This window comes from Panthera leo, chromosome A1 (assembly GCF_018350215.1).
Source record: "Panthera leo isolate Ple1 chromosome A1, P.leo_Ple1_pat1.1, whole genome shotgun sequence".
In the NCBI taxonomy this organism is placed as follows: Eukaryota; Metazoa; Chordata; class Mammalia; order Carnivora; family Felidae; genus Panthera; species Panthera leo.
Window position 1 is genome coordinate 16,292,838 of NC_056679.1, and position 20,877 is coordinate 16,313,714.

Genomic DNA, 20,877 nt, shown 5'->3' on the forward strand with positions numbered 1-20,877 from the left:
TGCTATGCTCTCCACAAGTGTAGTTACCATCTGTCACCATACAACACTATTACAGTATCATTGGCGATATTCCTTACCCTGTGCCTTTTATTCCTCTGACTTATTCATTCCATAATTGGAAGCCTGTATCTCCCACTCCCTGTCACCCATTTCGCCCATCCCCCACCTCCCTTCCCTCTTCCCTCTGGCAATCGTCAGTTTGTTCTCTGTATTTCTGGGTCTGGTTCTGCTTTAAAGCTACAACAGAAATACAAGGAAACATAAGAAAGATAAATGAATGTTCTTATATAAAATTTAAAATGTAAAATTCATTTTTATTAATTAGCATAAAGAATAAATAGTGAAGAATAACTAATCTTCTGTTTCAGAAAATATTCCCGTATACATATGTATTTTAGAAATCAATTAGAACTGGGGCGCCTGGGTGGCTCAGTCAGTTAAGCGGCTGACTTCGGCTCAGGTCATGATCTCGCGGTCCGTGAGTTTGAGCCCCGCGTCGGGCTCTGTGCTGACAGCTCAGAGCCTGGAGCCTGTTTCAGATTCTGTGTCTCCCTCTCTCTGACCCTCCCCTGTTCATGCTCTGTCTCTCTCTGTCTCAAAAATAAATAAACATTTAAAAAAATTAAAAAAAAATCAATTAGAACTTTTAGAGGAAATTATAATAAAACAGAAGCAATATAGGGGGTGGCAATTCTAGTTTTTTTTTCATTACTACTCACAGTAAACAAAAATGTCAAATTCAATTACCTAAATTTGAACCTTCTCCCTTCCATACTTGTTAACATCTAGAAAGATTTCAGTAATGAAAAAAACATTCTCAAATTATAATAATTACAACATATTATGTCTGTAGAAGGGACTCTCCGGTTGCCACTTAAAATATCCTTGGTTGGGGAAAAGCTGTGTAGGTACAGAAGCCGAATAAAACAAAACCAAAACTATCTCTTGTGTATACAAAGCTTATTATGAGTTATAGGATACGAGATAAGTGTATTTCCTTTAAGAACAACTGTCACTAAAAGATAAGGATTCAAGATTTGGGGAAGGAGATGTTAGTGGAGAACGAGGTAGGTAGTCTGTTCATTACTGGTACACAAGTTATAGTCTGAAGCATTATTTAGTAAGGCATTTATTAAAAAGGCTGACTTTTTAAAAATACTTATATTTTTTAGATCAGTTTTAGGTTCACAGCAAAATGAGGGGAAGGTACAGACATTTCTTAATGTACTCCCTACCCCCACATGCATAGTTTCCCCCATATGAATGTCTCCCACCAGAGCACCACATTTGTTACAACTGATGAACCCGTGTTGACAAATCATAACACCAGCAGTCTGTAGTTTATCTTAGAGCTCACTCTTGGTGTTGTACATTCTATGGGTTTGGACAAATGTATAATGACATGTATCCATTATTATGGAATCACACAGAGTATTTTCACTGCCCTAAAAATCTTCTATGCTCTGCTTTTACATCCTTTCTCTCCGCTAAGCCTTGGCAACCAAGGCTCTTGCTCTTTTTACTGTCTCCCTTAGTTTTGCCTTTTTCAGAATATCATATAGTTGGAATTACATAGTATGAAGTCTTTTTGGATTGGCTTGTTTCACTTAGTTATATCATTTAAGATTCCTCTATGTCTTTTTTCATGACTTGTTCATTTCTTTTTATCACTGTATAAATTCAATTGTCTGTTATATGTACCACAGTTTACTTTTCCATTTACCTACTGAAGGACATCCTGTTGTTTATTAGTTTCAGGAGGTTTTTTTGTTTTGTTTTGTTTTGTTTTGTTTTTGGTTATTTTTTTCTCAGATTTTCTGCATAGATAATTATATCATCTGCAAAGACAGTTTTATTTCTTCCTTCCCAATCTGCATACCATTTATTTTCTTCTCTTGTCTTACTGTATTAGCTATAATTTCCAGCATAATGTTGACAAGGAGTGCTTAAAAGGGACATCCTTGCTTGATCTTAGTGGAGAAGCTTCAATTTTCTCAGCATTATGTATGATGTTACGGCAGGTTATTTATAGATATTCTTTATGAAGTCAAGAAAAATCCTCTCCATTCCTAGTTAACTGAATTTTTATCATGAACTGATGTTGGATTTTGTCAAATGCTTTTTCCATGTCTATTGAAATGATCATGCAACTTTATTTTTTACATCTTTACATATGATGGGTTACATTAATTGGTTTTGAATGTTTAACCAGGTTTATATACCTGGGATAAATCCTGCTCAGTTGCAGTCTATATAATTCTTTTTATAGATTATTGGGTTTGATTTGCTAATATTTTGTTGAGGAAAAAGGTTGTTTTCGAGAATATAATTAGAATTCAATTTTCATCATAATTCTTAAGAGTTTGCCTCGATTATTTGATTTACTTATAAGATTTTTGTCTTAAAGATTAATATTTGAGTTTTCTGGTTTTCAGGGTCTGGTATCATTGGTATAAGACTATTTTTTTAAGTTGATTTTTTCAAGACCTTCATTCCCTCAAATCTCTTCCCTTATGTTTATCAGATATTTCCTTTAAGTGTTACCATATTTAAAATAAATAATAACATTAGTCTTATAAGGTCTCAGTCAAAATTATATAAGAAAGTTGTGAATAATGCTTACACTATAATGAACATACATATATCCTATGGAATTTATATAATATCTATTAATACATTCAAAGTAGTTTGGTAGTGCTGCCATTAAAAAAAAGTACCATAGGCTGGATTTCTGAAACCACAGAAACTTATTTTATCACAGTTCTGGAGGCTAGAAGTCCAAGATCAAGGTGTGGGCAGATTTGTTTTCTTCTGTGACCGTTCTTCTTGGCTTACAGATGGCGACCTCCTCACTCTGTCCTCGCCTGGCTTTTCCTCTGTATGTGTGCATATGGTATCTTTCTCTGTATGTGCAAATTCCCTCTTCTTATAAGGACACCAGTCAGATTAGATTAGTGTCTGCTTTACTGGCCTCATTTTAACTTAATTACCTCTTGAAGGCCATATGTCCCAATAGAGTCACATTTTGAGATACTGGAAGTTAGGGCTTCAACATTATGAATTTTGGGAGAGGGGGGAATAAATCATCCCATAAAAACATTCCACCTAATTGCTGTAAACATTATTGAAATTGCCTTCCAAATAATATTAAAGTAATAGGATTTGGGTGATGCACTGGATCTTCTGTACCTTCTATAGATGACAAATGTGGGACTGACATAACATGATAAAGGTAACATGTTAAAAGTAAAATAACTTACTGATACCACCAGAGTTAGTGTTTTTACAGATTTATTATTGTTACTTCCCTGACTGAAAATTTATCACCAGGTGAATGAGAAAAAAAAAAGTTCAAATTCTTTCAGAAAGCCAGGAACTGCCAATACCACAAATATTCTCATATGCTGAATATTGCTCTCTACAACTGCCCCCCTCCACTACTTTTCTCTGAGTATCTCAAAATTATTTGCTTATGAAGACCTTTCTAACAATTTTTGATTGCCTATTGTGAAAGCAGTTCAAACCACAGCAATTTCAACATATTTTGCATGAAAATTTAGTGGAGCATTTCTTGATGTATTAGAGCAAAAAAAAAAAAGCATCATCAATGTTCTTTCACTGCTTAACTAGGTAATCTGGTTCAGTGCAAGTAATGAAGTGTATTTAATATAATTAGTTAAAAAAAACTCTTGCTGTAGTTTTCTTATAATTAAATCATTCTCTAAATGCTAAGCAGCATTTCTCCCGTTTGTTTCTATGTTGATAATTTATAATATATTAAATGCCTGGTTAAATTAATTAAAATGTTAATATTTCCTATGAAGTCTATAGAAATTGCTTCACCTCATTTAGATTAATTATACTTTAATTTTCAAAAGTATTAAACATTTCCATAACATGGTATCTTATCTATTTGTATACACACACACACACATACACACACACATACACACACTCATCTGAAATACAAGTAATTTGCTAGGCAACCTTGATCCATCTGAAACCTAAGAAAGTAAAAAATGGTCTCAGAGAAGTTGATAAATGTCACAGCATTCAGGCATTAAATCTTTTGCATGATACTTATAAAGGGGTCCTCAGGCCTTTTCTCAGATAAGTTTGTCTTTATTTTCTCACACTTCTACCTGGAGTAGTTACTGGATTGATTGATCCCAAATTGAGTATGACAGGTAAATATAAAAGTGCAGCTGCATTAACTCTAACAAGAACTGATAATTGAAAGCTTAAGGGTGAGGAGAAAGACTTCAAAACTATGAAAAAGATAGATGTCTTTTATCATTTCATAGGGGCTAAAAAAGCTATGAATATCGGTGTTTAAAAAACCTTAAGCTTACAACTAGATCATGGAGTGTGATAACTGAGGTTCATTCCAAAGCTCTGAATTATAAAGAAAGGGTTAATTACGTATTTTATATTTTTAGCCAATGGTTTTCACACAAATTGATTACACTGTAAGCAAAAAAGTGTTGTTGCTTAAAATTCAACTGTTTGGAACATTATTTGCATTACTTTTAGGTCTCTTCATTCTCCAATATTCTTAGATAACAGTTTTTCTTGCCTATTCATTCACCGTCCTTTTCAAAATGGTTTGCCAAGATTCTAAGACACTCAATCTGCACAGTCACCATATAGAAGCTAGATTACTGGCCTTATCACAAAGGCCACTGCTGTTTATATTGTCCTGGGATATTGATCATTTTACCTTGACAGAAAAAGCTGCAAAACTCAAATCTCTGCCTGTAGAGCCAGAGTCCCAGCCAGAACTGTGTCAGCAACCAGTGGCCCATGAAGAACAATAAAATAGTAAGTAAAACCGGAATGGAAAAAGATGAGAAAGTACATAGGAAGGACAAAAAATAAAATGGTTCAATACAATAATATCTCAGTTATATTTTAATAGCCATTACAGCTTCCTGGCACCTAAGCTGTAATCATATGATCAATGCTATGTAAATAATATATATAGCCATTTGTTGGAACAGAAATGAGTCAAAGTGAATAAGAGATAGAGATGGAAATTAATCGATGTTGTTAAAAGTACTTTATTTTATTTTATGTTATGTTAAATATTTAGTCAAAATAATTAAAAGCAAAATCATACAAAATAATTGTATTTTTGATAGGCTTGTCTAAATATTATTTAATACTATATCCCTTCCACCTCAAGGGAGCTGTTTACTTTCTTTTGTCCTTCCCTATGGTATTTACCAGTGCCATACACACAAGGGACAGAAAACAAAAATTACACGCAAGACTTTGTTCCTTTCTCCTCACCGATGATCAAGTCATTCTGTAGCACAGACTGGGTGGCTTAAACAAGAAACATTTATTTCTCATAGTTCTGAAGGTTGGGAAGTCTAATGTACCACAGATAAGGAGTCTGGTGAGACCTCATATTCTTGCTGTATTCTCACACGGTGGAAAGAGGACGAGGGAGTTCTCTGGAGCATCTTTTATAAGGGCACTAACCCCATTCCTGAGGGATCCCCTCTCATGCCTAATCACCCGCCAAAGGCCCCGCCTCCCAATATCATCACATTGGGGTTAGGTTTCAAAACATGAATTTTTTGAGCGAACATAAACATACAGTCCATACAGTGGACCGGGGATTTGGACAGGGCTGGGTTGGTTGATTCTTCTGTTCTACGTGGTAAAAACAGAAGTTACTCAGCAGGACTCAGCTAGAAAACGGCCGGGTGTGCATGTGGGTACGGAGAGGGGGATGGTCAAAGCTGGCTTTTCTTACGACTCTTGTCACTGCAGTGAAGGGTTGGAAGGCTGGTCTCCACTATGACTATCAGTAAGCATGATTATGTGACTACTCATTGCCTGTCCAGTGTGGTGGCCTTAGGGCAGACTTCTTACATGGCATCTCAGGTTTCCCACAGAGCTTACATAGAAGCTGCAAGGCTTCTGACAACTGAGCCTTGGGAGTTACAAAAAGTCACTTCTGTTGCATTCTGTTGGTCAGGCAAGTAGCCAAGGCAGGCTCTGAGCAGAGAGAAGGGTAATTAGAAGGCACCTCAATTTGCAGCCATCTTTCATCTACCACATCAAGCTTTGGAGATGATGGATAAAATAATCAAGGATGGCTCAGGTTTCTAGCATGACTAACTGGGAGTGCCTCCTACTTATCAGAGATGACATAGGAGGACCAGGCTTAAAGAGAAAGGTAACGACTTCATCTTTGGATAATAAGAGTTTGAGAAAATAATAAAGGTAATATTGATTTATATAGTTAAATCACAATTAAATAGCACAAGATTTTATAAAATTCATATGCCTTTGGGACCTAATCTTTGTGTTTTTTTCTCTCATCTTCTATCACACCCCTGACTTGTGATCCTTTTACTCAGCACTCCTCTGTTCCAAGCACTGGGCTTCCAGTGCTAATCAGGTCAGAAAAGATGATACGTAGACAGGGGAGGGAGGCAGATAAAAAAATAATTAAACACACAAATGAATAAAATGATTTCAGATTTTGTTAAGGGCTAAGAAGGTAATAGCATTGTGATATGAAAGGAAATAACTAAGGGTGTGGGGGGAGGAAGAGGGTAGTAATCAGATTGGGTGTTCTGGAAGTCTTCACTGAGGTGATAATATGAGCTGAGACATCACAAAGAAGCCATCCACACACACCAGGTAGAGGGAAAGCCTGGAGAGAGGCCATGGGGTGGCAATGAGGACAGAGGACAATGAAGACACTCTCTTTGCTCTCTTTCTTGCCTCCATGATCTGCACACATGATCTGTAATGCCTTGTTTTGACTTCTTTGCTTGGGTGACTCCTATTTTTCTACTGACACTCAGTTAAGGCACTTTCTTTTCCAGGAAGCATTCAGTGGAGTTAGGAACCAATTTCCAGGGCTTTAGGAAGGCAGCTCCACCATAGCTTCTGTGACCCACACTGAGACAGCCATTCACTTATCTTCCATCCTTACCTAATAATCTGGTAGTTATTTTGAGGGCAAGACTTTTGTCTTTGATTTCAGCATCACCAGCGAGTAGCAAACAGTAAGGGCTCTCTTCAATGAGTAAGTGATGACCAAATAAGGAAGGGAGAAAAGGGAGGGAGGGGCAGAAATGAAGAAAACATCGGGAGTGTTCTTATAAGAGGAGGTAACATATAAAGTGTTAGTGAGATCTGGCTACGGTGATAGTTTTAGTTCATGGTCAGCATTTGCTGCATGGTTAAGTACTGCAATGCATACACGTGGACTTTATTTTATTATTTAAGTAAGAGTAAAATTCCAGATTCTAGGAAACTTCTAGAAGAATTCCAAACTTGGCCTAGGGCTTGCTGTCACCTCCGTTTTTGGCACAGAATAGAAACTCTGTAAACATTTGTGGAATTAATGGTACCTGGAGGGAGAAAGAGCATCTCTTGGCCAGGGCCCCTGACCCTCCTCCACTAGCTTCCTTGTGGGTTTACTGCCAACAAGATTTCTACCCTCCGCCCCTCTGCCCCCACAAGCTGCCCACCAGGTAAAGAGGAGAATGTAGCCGAAGAGCTTCCAGGCTGCATGTCCCAGAGCCTCCGGGAAAAAGTTCCTGAACTTAGAGAATGCCATGGAGAAAAACAATAGTGTCTATCATTTAAAACTGAAGCAGTCCTGTGGTCAAAGGGAAAGCAGGCCTTTTTACAAACATTCCGGAAGCAGACAGCCTGGGAGCTTGAGTCAAGATGAAGGTAAAAAGAAAACCATGGAGGAAGAAGGCCTTAGTTTTTTGCTGTGGCTGCAGAGGGCAGGCCACTGTGTTCTCCTAAAGCTGAAGGAAAAAAGGAAACGGAAAGTTACAGAAAGCTCAAGAAAATAATCCTATGTGACTGTTTCACCAGTTCTGTATTACCTAGAAGCAATCTGTAAACTTAACACAGCTTCAGAATCATGAATCACCAAATTACAGCACAGGCATCCCAGAGGGTTTTACTGTACATTGCTGATTCCAAGAATTCAAACAAACAAACAAACAAACAAACAAACAAAATAACCTCTATTTAGAAAAGTTGTGACTGTTCCTCATATGGTCAAAGCAAGGGTAAGGATAAGCTGAAAAGTTTCCTCTCTGATGCATAATTTATAAGGGACCTTGAGCAGAAGTTTGTATCTCAAAGCCATCAACATTTCTTGTGAACAGTGTTTCTGTTTTATAGATTTCCAAGACAATCTACTGGGTTTTTGTAATTTTCTGGGAAATAATGTTGGTTGGAATAAGCTGTTAAGTGGGTAATTTCAAAAACTAGTAACTCTTAGTTTTGCTTAGTGATTAGAGACAGAAAATATGAGCAGTGATAATGACCCAGGAAAAATAACCCCGAGATGTAAATGTGAATTTTGTGCAAAAGAAACAAAAGAAATGGATCTCCATTGAAAAGATCCCATCTCAATAATGGAAAACAGGTGACCTTACTGCTACCCTTGCCTGTCAATCATCATGGAGATGGAGGGACCAGTTTCATACAGAAGAGTAACTCATTTGAATACTGAGAGAAGGTGTCTGATACACAGTGGATTTTTCAAAGCTATTATCATTAAATTTATGTTTTTAGTTTATATCTGTGGCAAATGAAAGCTACATTGAAAGTGTTGCTAATCCTGAGGGTATTTGCATTTTTGTCAGGTGAATAGAAGAATATACCTCTTTGAAAATAAATTGCTCAACCCTTTCCTTTTTGTACTTATTTAAAGCAGTATCAAATAAAAGCTATATTTTATATCTAATTTAAAGTTAAGACTAGCTATTTTATGTTTCATAAGATATTCATCTGTCACTTGCTCATGAATGCAGTTTAAAAGGATAAATTTATACAATGTTTTGGACATATACAATTTAATATTTAATTGTGGGAAAAGCCTAATCATTTTCAGATTCGAATTAGAAGAAAGCGGTTGCATATCATTAAATGAGTTGCAAAAAAGAAACAAAACCCTTGAACCTTTGAATTCCAAGCTCTAAAAACCTAGTGTTAAATTAAATGCCTACTGACCTGTCATAGTTCTGTCAGCCAGGCTGTGAGTCCTGAACAGGCATTTGCTTCAGCCATGACACAGAAGCAGGTCCAAGGATGTTTGGTCCCTACTGGGCTGAGGCACGGGAGGGAGTCTGTGAGCCATGTTGTCTCTGCTTGGCAACAGCAGGTGTGAGCATATACATGAGAACAGAGAGGCAGAGGCCTAGAAATCGGTCAGTGAGCTTGCTCAGGAGAACAGTGGGAAAGAGAATTCAGCTGGAGGAATGCTGCTTTTTATCACTTTCACAAGTCTCATAGTTATTTGTAGCACTCAGTGTAGCCTTATGCATTCAAATCCTACTGTATGCCTCACTTTTTTAATGAGTGCTATGATTCAGTTCCTGATTCTGAGGTGCAGCCAGATAGTGATTCCAATGCCTAACATATATTGAAAAATGCAAGCCGGAAGAACAAATTCAAATCAAACCCGTATACAATATGAGTTACTTCTGAAAGTCTATAATGGAAGCATTAGAATATGGACAACCTTAAGGGTTGGAATAAAATTTATACATTATATATTTTTGATGAGAGTGTATGGTTTAATATAAATGGGTCAGTGTACTGACTATACCGATAGACTGTAAGAAGGATAAACTTATCTTTGACATATAACAATGTAATGGGAGCCACGAAGCTTAGATGACTATTCGTTACAAATATTAAAATGTTTAATGACGAAGCCTACCCTTTTTGCTGCATAGTATACAACAGGATGATGCATAGCATTTCCTGTATGTGTTTGGTCTTTCATACTGGGGGCCTATGAGGAGATAAAAACAGTGACAATGATAGTAATAATTAATAATAATAGAGAGCTACCCTTTCCTGGGTAAATATACCAGGAAGTATGCTAAAGTCTGGGCTTGCATTATCTTGAAAAACGAAACAGAAACAAAGTACAAGACACAAAACAAAACACCTTTCCTAGTGCTGTAGGCATTGTACTGGAGGAAGTAAAACTAAAGGCAAGTTCAGTTGGAGAAATAAAATGTGAAAACAAGAAGCAAAGCAACATGCACAATAAAGCTACCATAACAAGAGAAAGCAATAATTAATTTTGACTTGAGAATAGATGAAGCCTTCCCACGGAAAGTGGTATTTGGAAAGAGATCTGAAGGACATAAATGTTTTCAAAACAGTTCAAAAACAGAGAAGAGAGAAAAAGGAGAGGAACATGGTAAATAAAATCAAATTGAATTCAAATAAATCAGTATATGTTAAATAAGTAAACCAAACAGTGGCAAAGGTATTTTCAAATTTACTTATACAAATGAGTCTCAAGTTATTTCAGTAGGGAAATGTCAGTTATGAGGAAAGCATCATATGCAATACCTTCTCATTTTTCTCCCTACCACTACTCTCTTTGCCATTCTCCCACAGTAGTTATTTGATGTCCATGAGACAGTGTCTCTATAGGATGAGGTGTTTTTCCCTCCAAGTCATCCATACTTTGATGTGGAATTTACCAGGCACAAGGAAGTTATGAAAGCTATATTTTAGACACCATAAACTTGAACAAGAGTGAAAAAGGAGGAAAACACAAGATTAAAAAACAACCAATTGTTAATAATAATAATAATAATAATAATAATTGATCAGCTCCTCTGCCTACTTTGTAGCAAAAGCAAAGCTTTGCATGGCTGCAAACAGCCATCTAAATCTGCTGTATCAAGAGGAGACAGCCATTGTTGGCCAGCGCCATCCCAAGGTTTTGATACAAAAGCCAGGGAGCAACATTGTCATTGATTTCTCTGTGATTTTCTTGTTGGAGATGGGCAGCGATGTACCCTTGAGGATTGGCAGTTTCCAAATAAAAAGTACATACTTAGAGTGCTATTTTTCCTTAACTACTACTGGCATCTGACTACGGATCTCCAGAGGGAGTTTCTCATGTAGATTTCAGGTAGATAGAGAGCATGGGTAGTATGTTTTATTCATTTTTAATATGAAATCCATACAGTAGCTAGTCCAAATTTAAACATTTATTGCTCCTTTTCAAATAAAATTTGAATTAAAAAATTTTTGGCAGTATAAACTTACCATTAAAGAGTTTATAGAATAACAAAACAAAACTTATGATATACAGTTAAGTCTGGTTGTAGGTAATTTTAAGAATACAAATTTTCTGGGGTGTCGGGTGGCTCAGTCGGTTGGGTGTCCGTTTTGGCTCAGGTCATGATCTCGCGGCTTGTGAGTTTGAGCCCCGCGTTGAGCTCTGTGCTGACAGCTCGGAGCCTGGAGCCTGCTTCGGATTCTGTCTTTCTCTCTCTCTCTGTCCCTCCCCCGCTCACACTCTGTCTCTCTGTCTCTCAAAAATAAATAAACATTAAAAAAAATTTTTTTAAAAGAATACAAATTTCCTTTGTTTCTGCTCCATTTATTATTTAACTGCTCCTCCCATTGACCAACCTTCTTTTATTTTTGTTTTTGTTTTTTGCATGAATCTCTTCTTTTAGATATATATATATGTGTGTGTGTATATACATATATATACATATACATATATATACATATATACATATACATACATACATACATATATACATACATATACATATATATACATATATACATATATATATACATATACATATATATACATATATATATATGTATATATATGTGTGTGTGTATATATATGTATAATTTATTGTCAAGTTGGCTAACATACAGTGTATGCAGTGTGTTCCTGGCTTTGGGAGTAGATTCCAGTGATTCATCATTTACATACAAATCCCAGTGCTCATCCCAACAAGTGCCCTCCTCAATAACCATCACCCATTTTCCCCGTCCCCACCCTTGTTCCCTCACCCTCATCAACCCTCAATTTGCTCTCTGTATTTAAGAGTCTCTTATATGCCCAATCCTCTTTTGATGCCCTCCCCTTCACATTCCTTTGTCCCCCACCCAGGGGATCCCCTGGTTGTGTTAGGGCTGTATCCTCTGTGGTTCCCCTGTCCCCAAACCTACCCCATAGGTCTCCTTTCTTTCAGTAGGTTTGGTTCTCGATTCCACATCAAGCAGTTGTGAATAAATCAAGAAACATAAAATCCTAAATCTTGAGGGCTTTAAAGACCTTTGATTCTGGAATATTTGGAATCAACTGAGTTCACCATGCTATGGATGGCATCTGATTGACATGAATCTCTTCACATTTCTCTCATTGCTCCATGACAAGATAAACAAAAGATAAGAAGGACTGTTGAAGTGTTGATTTTTCTCCTGACTCTTTAGCAACTCTATTAATTTATAAGACAGAACCCAGATTAGTACCAAACTTTAAAGTTAATGTTGCAAAGCTGTTTCATACTTTCACAAAAGGGAAAATTAAGTTGAAAAAAATATGCTGTTGACTATGTACAGATTATTTTTTTCACTTTAATTTGAGAGAGTGATAAAAAGATTGAGTTGTAATGCTTTCACACAAAATAATGTATTTCACTGCTTTCTATTATTATTCATCATCTAGGCTTCTTTAATTTGGACTAGTTACTTCACAATGTGTTCAATCATGTGCAACTGAAACTAGGTAAGGTCTTTGCTGTGAAAATATGTAAGGAATGCAACAAGCTCTCCACACACATGCACTCACCTTACAAATATTAGGAAAGAACAATGACAACATATAAGTGATTTTAACTGCCATAAATTCTCTATCTGCAAAAATTATACCAGGAACCAAGAGACTAGTTCCTTGTTGAAGACATGTCTTCAATCATGCTCGCCTTTATCTAATACACAGGAAGAGAATCTGTTCCAAGGAGGTGGATGCTTGGCTCTGTTTTTTTTCCAGCTTCCTTTGACACTATTCATTTTGATAAGTAACACTGGAATGGGGTTCTGGCTTCTAGTCCCAGTGAAGGGGACTTTCCCTGCTTTTTCCTCAGAGTGAGACTAAAGAGATTATTTTTTGAAGGAAAAAAAAAAGTGGGTTAAGGAAGATAGGAAAAGGAGTTCTTCCCTCTTTGAAGAAATCAAGTGCTTTATCACAATGCAAAAATAAAAAAAAAATCTTAAGGTTGAAATGCATGGCTAAATTATGAAGAAGCTGAGTCATGAAATAAACTCATGTGCTCAACTGAACTAGGCTAGGACTTCCACTTTGATCAGATTTACCCCATGTTCATGGGGATGACGTCTAGGTGAAGGCAATGGTGTGTGATGGTTAGAGTGGCTTGCATAGTTAAGACCTGGATTTGCACCCAGACCCCAACATTTAACAGTGTTAACAATGCACATCATTCAGCACTCAAATTCCTCACAGGAAAAAAAAATCATACTTTATAGGTTTGTTTTGGAGGTTTCAGTGTAATAAACCATGTTAACAACTGTAAAAGGTGAAATGAAATGGAGTCACTTAGGTCAAGAGGTTTTAAAAGGGACCTGGGAGGCCATTAAAGAGGTAGGCTTTATGCACGTACTCACGAGGGTAGAACTGTTAACTTTTGAACTGGGCCAAAGCACAAATATTCCAAGGACTCTGCAGGGGAAACCTGCAACTTGCTATCATAATGGACTTTTGCTTAGTGATGGCCATAGCAACCAATTATGTTTAGTCAAGATTAGTTCTCTGCCATCAGCACCTATCAAACAACTTATCCAAGCATTCCTTTCTGTCTTTAAAAACCATTGACTTTTGTTCCCTGGTTCCCTAGAATGCAATTTGGGTTGTTACTCAAATCTGTGCTTCCCAGATTGCAATTCTGAGACCTCAAATCAATCCTTTTATTTCAGTTCTGCCTCTTTTCTTGGCCGACACAACTTAACCCAGTTCTTAACATATATTGATTTTGAATTGCTGGCCACTAGATTATGTTAATTCTACTAGTATATGGTCAATACAATTACAGCATCATTACTCCAGTATTCATAGAAACGATAAAATCCTCTCTATGCCTATAAAAATATCCGTGATATGCAATTAACGCAGGCCTTTCTTTTTGGATGATATTACAGAAATACCAGAACAAGTCTGCAATCAAGTCCCAGCAACATGGATTGTTTCAGTATTTGAATTCATAAGAAGGCTGTTATTAGGTAATTAGGTAACAATGCAATTTAGTCAGACAAAGAAATATGCAGGGAACCTTCCAGAATTAAGAGAGTCTGAAACTTCATTCAGGTGCATTCATTTTGAACACCTTCTATCTGTCAGTACTTAAGTATGACTGGTAAATAAGATAAATGTGTTCCTGGCACTCACACCTGGAGGAGAAGAGAGAAATGTAACAATACAATGCAAAATAGAATGTGTGGAATGAGGGCATTTATCCAAGAGATTCTATGGAGGGGGATTGCTTCAAGGAATCTCCCTGTGGGAGGGAGGACCTGAGATGAGCTTGTGGGAGGGAGGACCTGAGATGAGCTTGAAAAAGTGAGTAGAACTTAGCCATGTGAAGATCAATAAGAAGGCATTCCAAAATCGTAAGAGACAGACCAAAGACAAACCTCGAAAGTCTTTAGACTAAAACTAGGAAAACTTGTGGTGAAAAGACACAAGGCAAGACACTTATGCCAAAGCACAGTTTCATTTAAGATACACGATCTTAATAGAACACCTTACATCAAATCTTCTGAAGTCAATGATTTATGAATAATTAAGGAATATGTTTCATAAAATACAACCTATGATTTCAGAGTTTATATGAAAGTAAAACCTTATTCTTGATTTTACAATGCTATTAGTCATCCAGTGTTACTTTGCTTTGGAAAAACTGTTCAACCCAAGGGAAATGTGCTCTTTGAAACTGAATGAAAGATAGTCTAGAACAACTCTGTAAGAATTTTGTTTTAATTTTTTTCTCCATTGTAATTTGGAAAGAGGAAAAGAGAAAATGCAAATGCAGTCTTTTAAAAATGTATCTTTTAAAAGATATTACTAATTCTTATTTTCTTGTTACATGTTATGAGTTTTTAGCCGCCCTTCATCCTGTTGTATCGTTAGGGTTGATCAGCCTCCAATTCCACAACTTCATATTAGCAAAAGGTATAAACATCTTGAAAGAAGTCTTAAGAAATGATCAAACTCTTTCTATAGCTTTGCTTCTGACATCTCTAAGGACTTAATTTGTCACTTTTTGTTTAATAGGCTTTGAAGTTAAGCATGCGTTGTATATTTCTGAAATATACAAAAGAGCCTAGGCAAAAAAACAACAAACATGTTTACTAGGAATGAACATTTTTAGTGGTGCAGAAACAAAACTGAGAACAGTATATATTGAACATTTTATTGTCTCCCTGTAATAGGCTATAAGCTCTAGGGCACAACCACACCACAATGGAGTCCCAAGTGCCCTGAGCATTGCCTGCCTTGTGTTCTATAAAAATCCAGGGGCACCTGGGCACCTCAGTCCATTAAGCGTCCAACTCTTAATTTTGGCTAAGGTCACAGGTCATGATCTGGTTCATGATATTGGCCCTGCTTCAGGCTCTGTGCTTACAGCACAAAGCCTGCTTGGGATTCTCTCTCTCCCTCTCTCTCTGCCCCTCCCCGGCTCATGCATATGCATGTGAATGCTCTTTCTCTCTCTCAAAATAAAGAAACGTTAAAAAATATGTTCGAAGAGTTAATGACGAAATGAATGAATGAATGAATGAATGGAATGCATAAAAATGATTTGTGAGTAAAAATATACTCAGATGTTAATATGTTAGAAATTCAGATTAAAATTTTTTGTCTTGGACAGCCTTTTGACAAGAATTGGGCAGCTTAGCTTCATTTGATGAAATGTCATGTAGTATTTAATTATGAGGGTCTGGTAAAAGACTCTATGAGTATTTTGTTCCAGTGCTTTCACAAAAATCATTGTGGCTAAAGACAAAGTTAAATCAGTTATGATATCGGGACCAAATCAGTGAAGGCATAAAACAGAGGTAAGTTGGTTCACTAACTGCAGAGGGAACAAAAACACAACAGGTTTTGGGTAGAAACAAAAACAAGCAGCCAGCTGCTGCTACTGTGTTCTTTCTTTCATTTCATGGATTTCACATCCTGGGAATTTCATTCCACTCACCATGAGTTCTAATACATGTTGTTACTTTTAGGTATCGCATTTAGTACCTCAAAATCTTTAATCAGGGGAAGTTTTTCATCAGTTTCTTATAGTTGTATATTAAATCTATTCTATTTCCTTTAAGATACCAAGTCCCTGAGTCCTAAACACAAGAACCGAAAAAAAAAAAAAAAATTAGCTGATACTGTTGGCATGTCTCAAACTAGCGTGATTTTGGAATCAGAGGGACTGCACACAAAAGAAGCTACTTCCTTCCTTGATAGGGGAAAAAATCATTTTAATTAGTTTCTGGCTCCCATGACAACAGGCCAAAGAACTACAGGAAAAACTCGAGGAAGCAAATTCAGGTATCTTGAACCTTAAATATTTAGCAAGTAGCAGTAGATAAAGCAGCCAAGGCTAATGTGAGATAATCAGGGCTAACTTCAAAAGAAATTGAATACATTTTTTATTCAGAAGACTCTTTTTCTTTTTCATCTTGCGTTATATAGTTTTCTCCAACTATTTTTCTAGAATAATTACTATAATTCAAGCATGAACAGAGAACCAACATTTTCTGAAGATAGAAGTAAATAGTTTTTTTGAGAACTCATTTAACTCAGTGATAGAAACAAAAACAATTATGCTGCGCGATGAATATAATAGATCTGGGGTTTCTTTACTTAATATTCACTCCATGGAAATTTCATGAGAAATTTATAACTCTTCTGCTGTTAACTTCTTTAACCTCTTATTCCTGACAAATAAAGGAAATAAGCCAGATGTAAGAGAAGTCTTAGTACTTTCATCTGCTGTTGAACTAAGGGCTTTTCTTTTGTTAATAACTTCTAATAATGTATTTTATTAATATAAATAATGTACTTATAATTTGCTAAATACTTATAACTTACTAAGAGTCTTCACACCCATCCCCACGTTTTACTTCCTACAAATCTTTGAGGAAAATATTTGATATATATAAATATAGATAATTAAATATTATAAATGTTAAGTCCATTAAGCAGATGAGAAAATCCCATCTCAAAGAGATCTGAAAAATAACAAGGCCCTCTACAGTAACAAGACTTATAAATGGCAGAACCAGAACTTTTAGTGAGAGGAGTATAAAATTCATTAGTTTGTCCATTATACCACAGTAAATGTGTACATTTTAACACATACGACAAATACCATCACCAGTTATTAAGCCATTTCTTGCCATTCTTCCATGTGTTTCATAATTATTAATCTGGTGAACAACAAATATCATCCACTTACAGTTAAGTAGAAAGTGCTCGAAATCCCAAACTTAGAGTACCTGTTTACTTCACCGTAATTACGTCCTATGGCGTTTTGATAAAAAAGTCTGGCCAACACTCACCTCTTTTTGCCGGTACTTTATAGCCAATTTTAGTCTTGCGAGATCATTTCCGCTTTGTTCTTCTATGAGACTACTGTCATCTCTGTAATTAAGAATGATTTCCAGTTCTCTGGAGCTCCTTGTCTGATCCAATAGGTCCTTAGCAAACTGTTTGCACTGTCGGGACAGCTCTTCATACTCCGACTTGAATTCGTTCTCCACCTTACTCAGTTCCTGAAGCTCCCAACTTAACTGAAAGGCTGTGAGGAAAGGGTCTTCACTTGACAGTGCGATGAGAGAGGGGCTGGCCAAGGCCTTGTAGATGTTGAGTCTTGAGCGTGAATGGCGGAGGCTATCCACATCTGAACTGGAGACGCATTCGACGCAGTTACAGCGGACCTCGTGGGGTCTGGGCACCGAAACTCCTTTCTGAACCAAAAGCTTTATTATCTCATAATTATTTGTATGGGCTGCCAAAATGATTGGTGTAATGTCTGGAGTGAATTCAGAGAACTGCTTATCGAGGAGTATGGGAGGCACCTAGAAAAAAGAAGAAAGCAGAGGTGATGAATATTTATTCATTTGTTCAAGCCTGTGAATTTCAAACAGCATGCTATAGCAACGCTAAACAAAGTTCATAAATCTTTTGCCAGGCTTTTTTTTGCAGGAGAGAGATGTATTTTTTTTTTCTGCCAGAAGACAAGAGAAAATTAGAAAAACTTTTCAATATAACGACACATTATTCTTTTTTTAAAAATTTTTTTAACGTTTATTTAGTTTTGAGAGAGATCCAGACAGAATGAGAGTCGGTTGGGGGCAGAGAGAGAGGGAGACACAGAATCTGAAGCAGGCTCCAGGCTCTAAGCTGTCAGCACAGAGCCCGACATGGGGCTCGAACTCACGAGCTGTGAGATCATGACCTGAGCTGAAGTTGGACACTCAAACGACTGAGCCACCTAGGCGCCCCTAATGACACATTATTCTTATCATATTTGTTTAATCTGAATTATGACATTTTATGAAATCTTAAAATAAGGGGGTTATGGGAACTCTTTACTTGATGAAAGACTTTCTTGCTTCCAAGTTATTTCCTGACTGGCAATCTTTGCTTTCCTTTCCTGGAGGTATGGACTCCCTAAATAATGAAGAAATACACTGAAAAATAATGATTTGTTTTAAACCCAAGCTTTTCTTGTGCAACAGAAGTCTTTTAGTTCTTCAGTATTTTTTTTCTTTGTATATTTGTTTGTTTCTCTACTGAATTCGTAAAATCAAGCCTCTGATTATAGGTGGCAGTAGAACTTAAGAAGGCTAGCCTCAGGCTTTCTGTTTTTATCTATCGCTCTATAGTATATTTTCCAGATGGCAACAGGTGCTCCATTGCAAACATGACCATTTTACCAGAAGCAAATGGTTCCCAATGAATCAGGTCACCAGTGTGTTTACGTGCAATTTCCTTTGGGTTTTACTCTAGGAATGGTAGTGACAAAAATAATAGAATAGGCACGATTTAGTCAACATCCGTTAGGTACATTAACCCTCACTATTTATCATTCACATGTTATAGATGTGATTCCTCAGTGAGGAAGACCTAATATATGATCCCAGGTCCACCTGTCTGACATCTCACCCTCTATGTATTACCCTACACCACACCGCCTTCCAATTTTTGGTTTAACATTTCTTCCTCTGGGCACAGAGTGATGGAAGCATCTATGAAAATAAATGCTATATAAGGATAAGTTAAACAGGCATGGCAGAAAAAACGATGACTAAAATATGCTGTAAAATATGAAGGAAACCATAGAAGGATCAAAAGCAAAACAACTGTGGGGAGAAAAACAAAACTCATGTGAAACTTTAATTATACTACTTTTAAACAGAAGTATACTCTTTATATGAGAATAATTAAACCTGTATGCTTCTAATTTATCTGACCATTTAGAATATCTATTTGTTTTGGGGCGCCTGAGTGGCTCAGTCAGTTAAGCATCTGACTTCAGCTCAGGTCATGATCTCACCGTTCATGAGTTTGAGCCCCACGTGGGGCTCTGTGCTGATCTGTGCTGACAGCTGGGAGCCTGGAGCCTGCTTCACACTCTGTGTCTCCCTCTCTCTCTGCCCCTCCGCTGCTCATGCTCTCTCTCTCTCTCTCAAAAATAAATAAACATTAAACAAACTTTAGAATATCTATTTGTTTTATAAGAAACACCATATAAAAATTAACGAGATGTAGTTGTCTATTTAAAAGGTTATTTAAAATGTATGCAATCAGTTGATAAATATAGTACATACTAGTTTTAAAATGTGATTATAAATACAAAGGAACAATACTGTTGAGATAGAATTATATATTAAAGTGGAGTCAATACATACTTCATTACTTTTTAAGTGAACAGTTTCACCTTAAATATGAAGTTAATTAAAAATTTAACTATATATTTATTACAAAGAGAAAAATGTCATTACTCAGAACTGAACAAGAAGTGATCTTTTACTAACCAAAACTTTAAGTTTTTTCTAAGGCAGACACAAGGGAAAACAAAACAATGTAAGGAAATAAGTTCCTATATTAAATGAATATTTTTTATAGTTTTTAAAAAAAAATATTTATTTTTGAGAGAGAGAGACACAGGGCACAAGCAGGGGAGGGGGCAGAGAGAGGGAGACACAGAATCTGAAGCAGGCTCCAGGCTCTGAGCTGTCAGCACAGAGATCAATGTGGGGCTCAAACTCATGAACAGTGAGATAATAACCTGAGCCTAAGACGGACGCTTAACCGACTGAGCCACCCAGGAGCCCCTTAAATGTATATTTAAGTGATAGATGCAACTTGAAGTGGGTTCTGAATTCAATGTAATTTCATTCTAGATTTCTCTAGGTTTCAAAAGCTGTCAATGATTTTAATTTATTAACCATAAAATTCAACTTTGAAAAATATTTCAAGAAATTTTGTGAAAAAATAAATATGACCATACTAAAAAGTATTCATATTTCACAGTTTATTTATTTTTAGAGAGAGAGAGAGAATGCGCACAAGTGGGTGAGGGGCAGAAAGAGAGGGGGAGAGAGAGAGAGACTCCCAGGCAGGCTCCGTGCTGTCAGCATGGGCGGAGCCCAATGTAGGGCTTGAGTCCATCACCATGAGATCATGACCTGAGCCAAAACCAAGAGTTGGACACTTAACTGACTGAGTGACCAGGCACCCCAAAGGCATTCATATTTTATAAGAAATGTCCTAGTATTAGAGATACAGTAAAATAACTGATAAAATATGTGAAAATATATCAAGAATAAATATTCTGTTGATGAGTTTTAATATTCAATAAATCATTGTGAAATTTTAGTTTCGTAAATATACGGACATCTTTAATTTTGTCCGTATTCATCTTTGAAAATAATTTTTGAGTGAAACTGTTTTATAAGACCACAAATATAATAATAATTTATTGGTCCATAAATAACTTTTTTTAATTATGTCATTTTAATTGT

At 36.4% G+C, this 20,877-nt stretch overlaps 1 protein-coding gene across 2 annotated transcripts in view; it reads right to left on the bottom strand.

Moving 5' to 3' along the window:
- TRPC4 (transient receptor potential cation channel subfamily C member 4) overlaps positions 1-20,877 on the bottom strand; it is a 197,270-nt gene that overhangs the window by 90,986 nt on the left and 85,407 nt on the right. For both annotated transcript variants that reach the window (XM_042903570.1, XM_042903497.1), the window contains exon 3: positions 17,407-17,925. In XM_042903570.1, the coding sequence (XP_042759504.1) occupies positions 17,407-17,925 (519 nt within the window). The remainder of the gene's footprint in view (positions 1-17,406; positions 17,926-20,877) is intronic.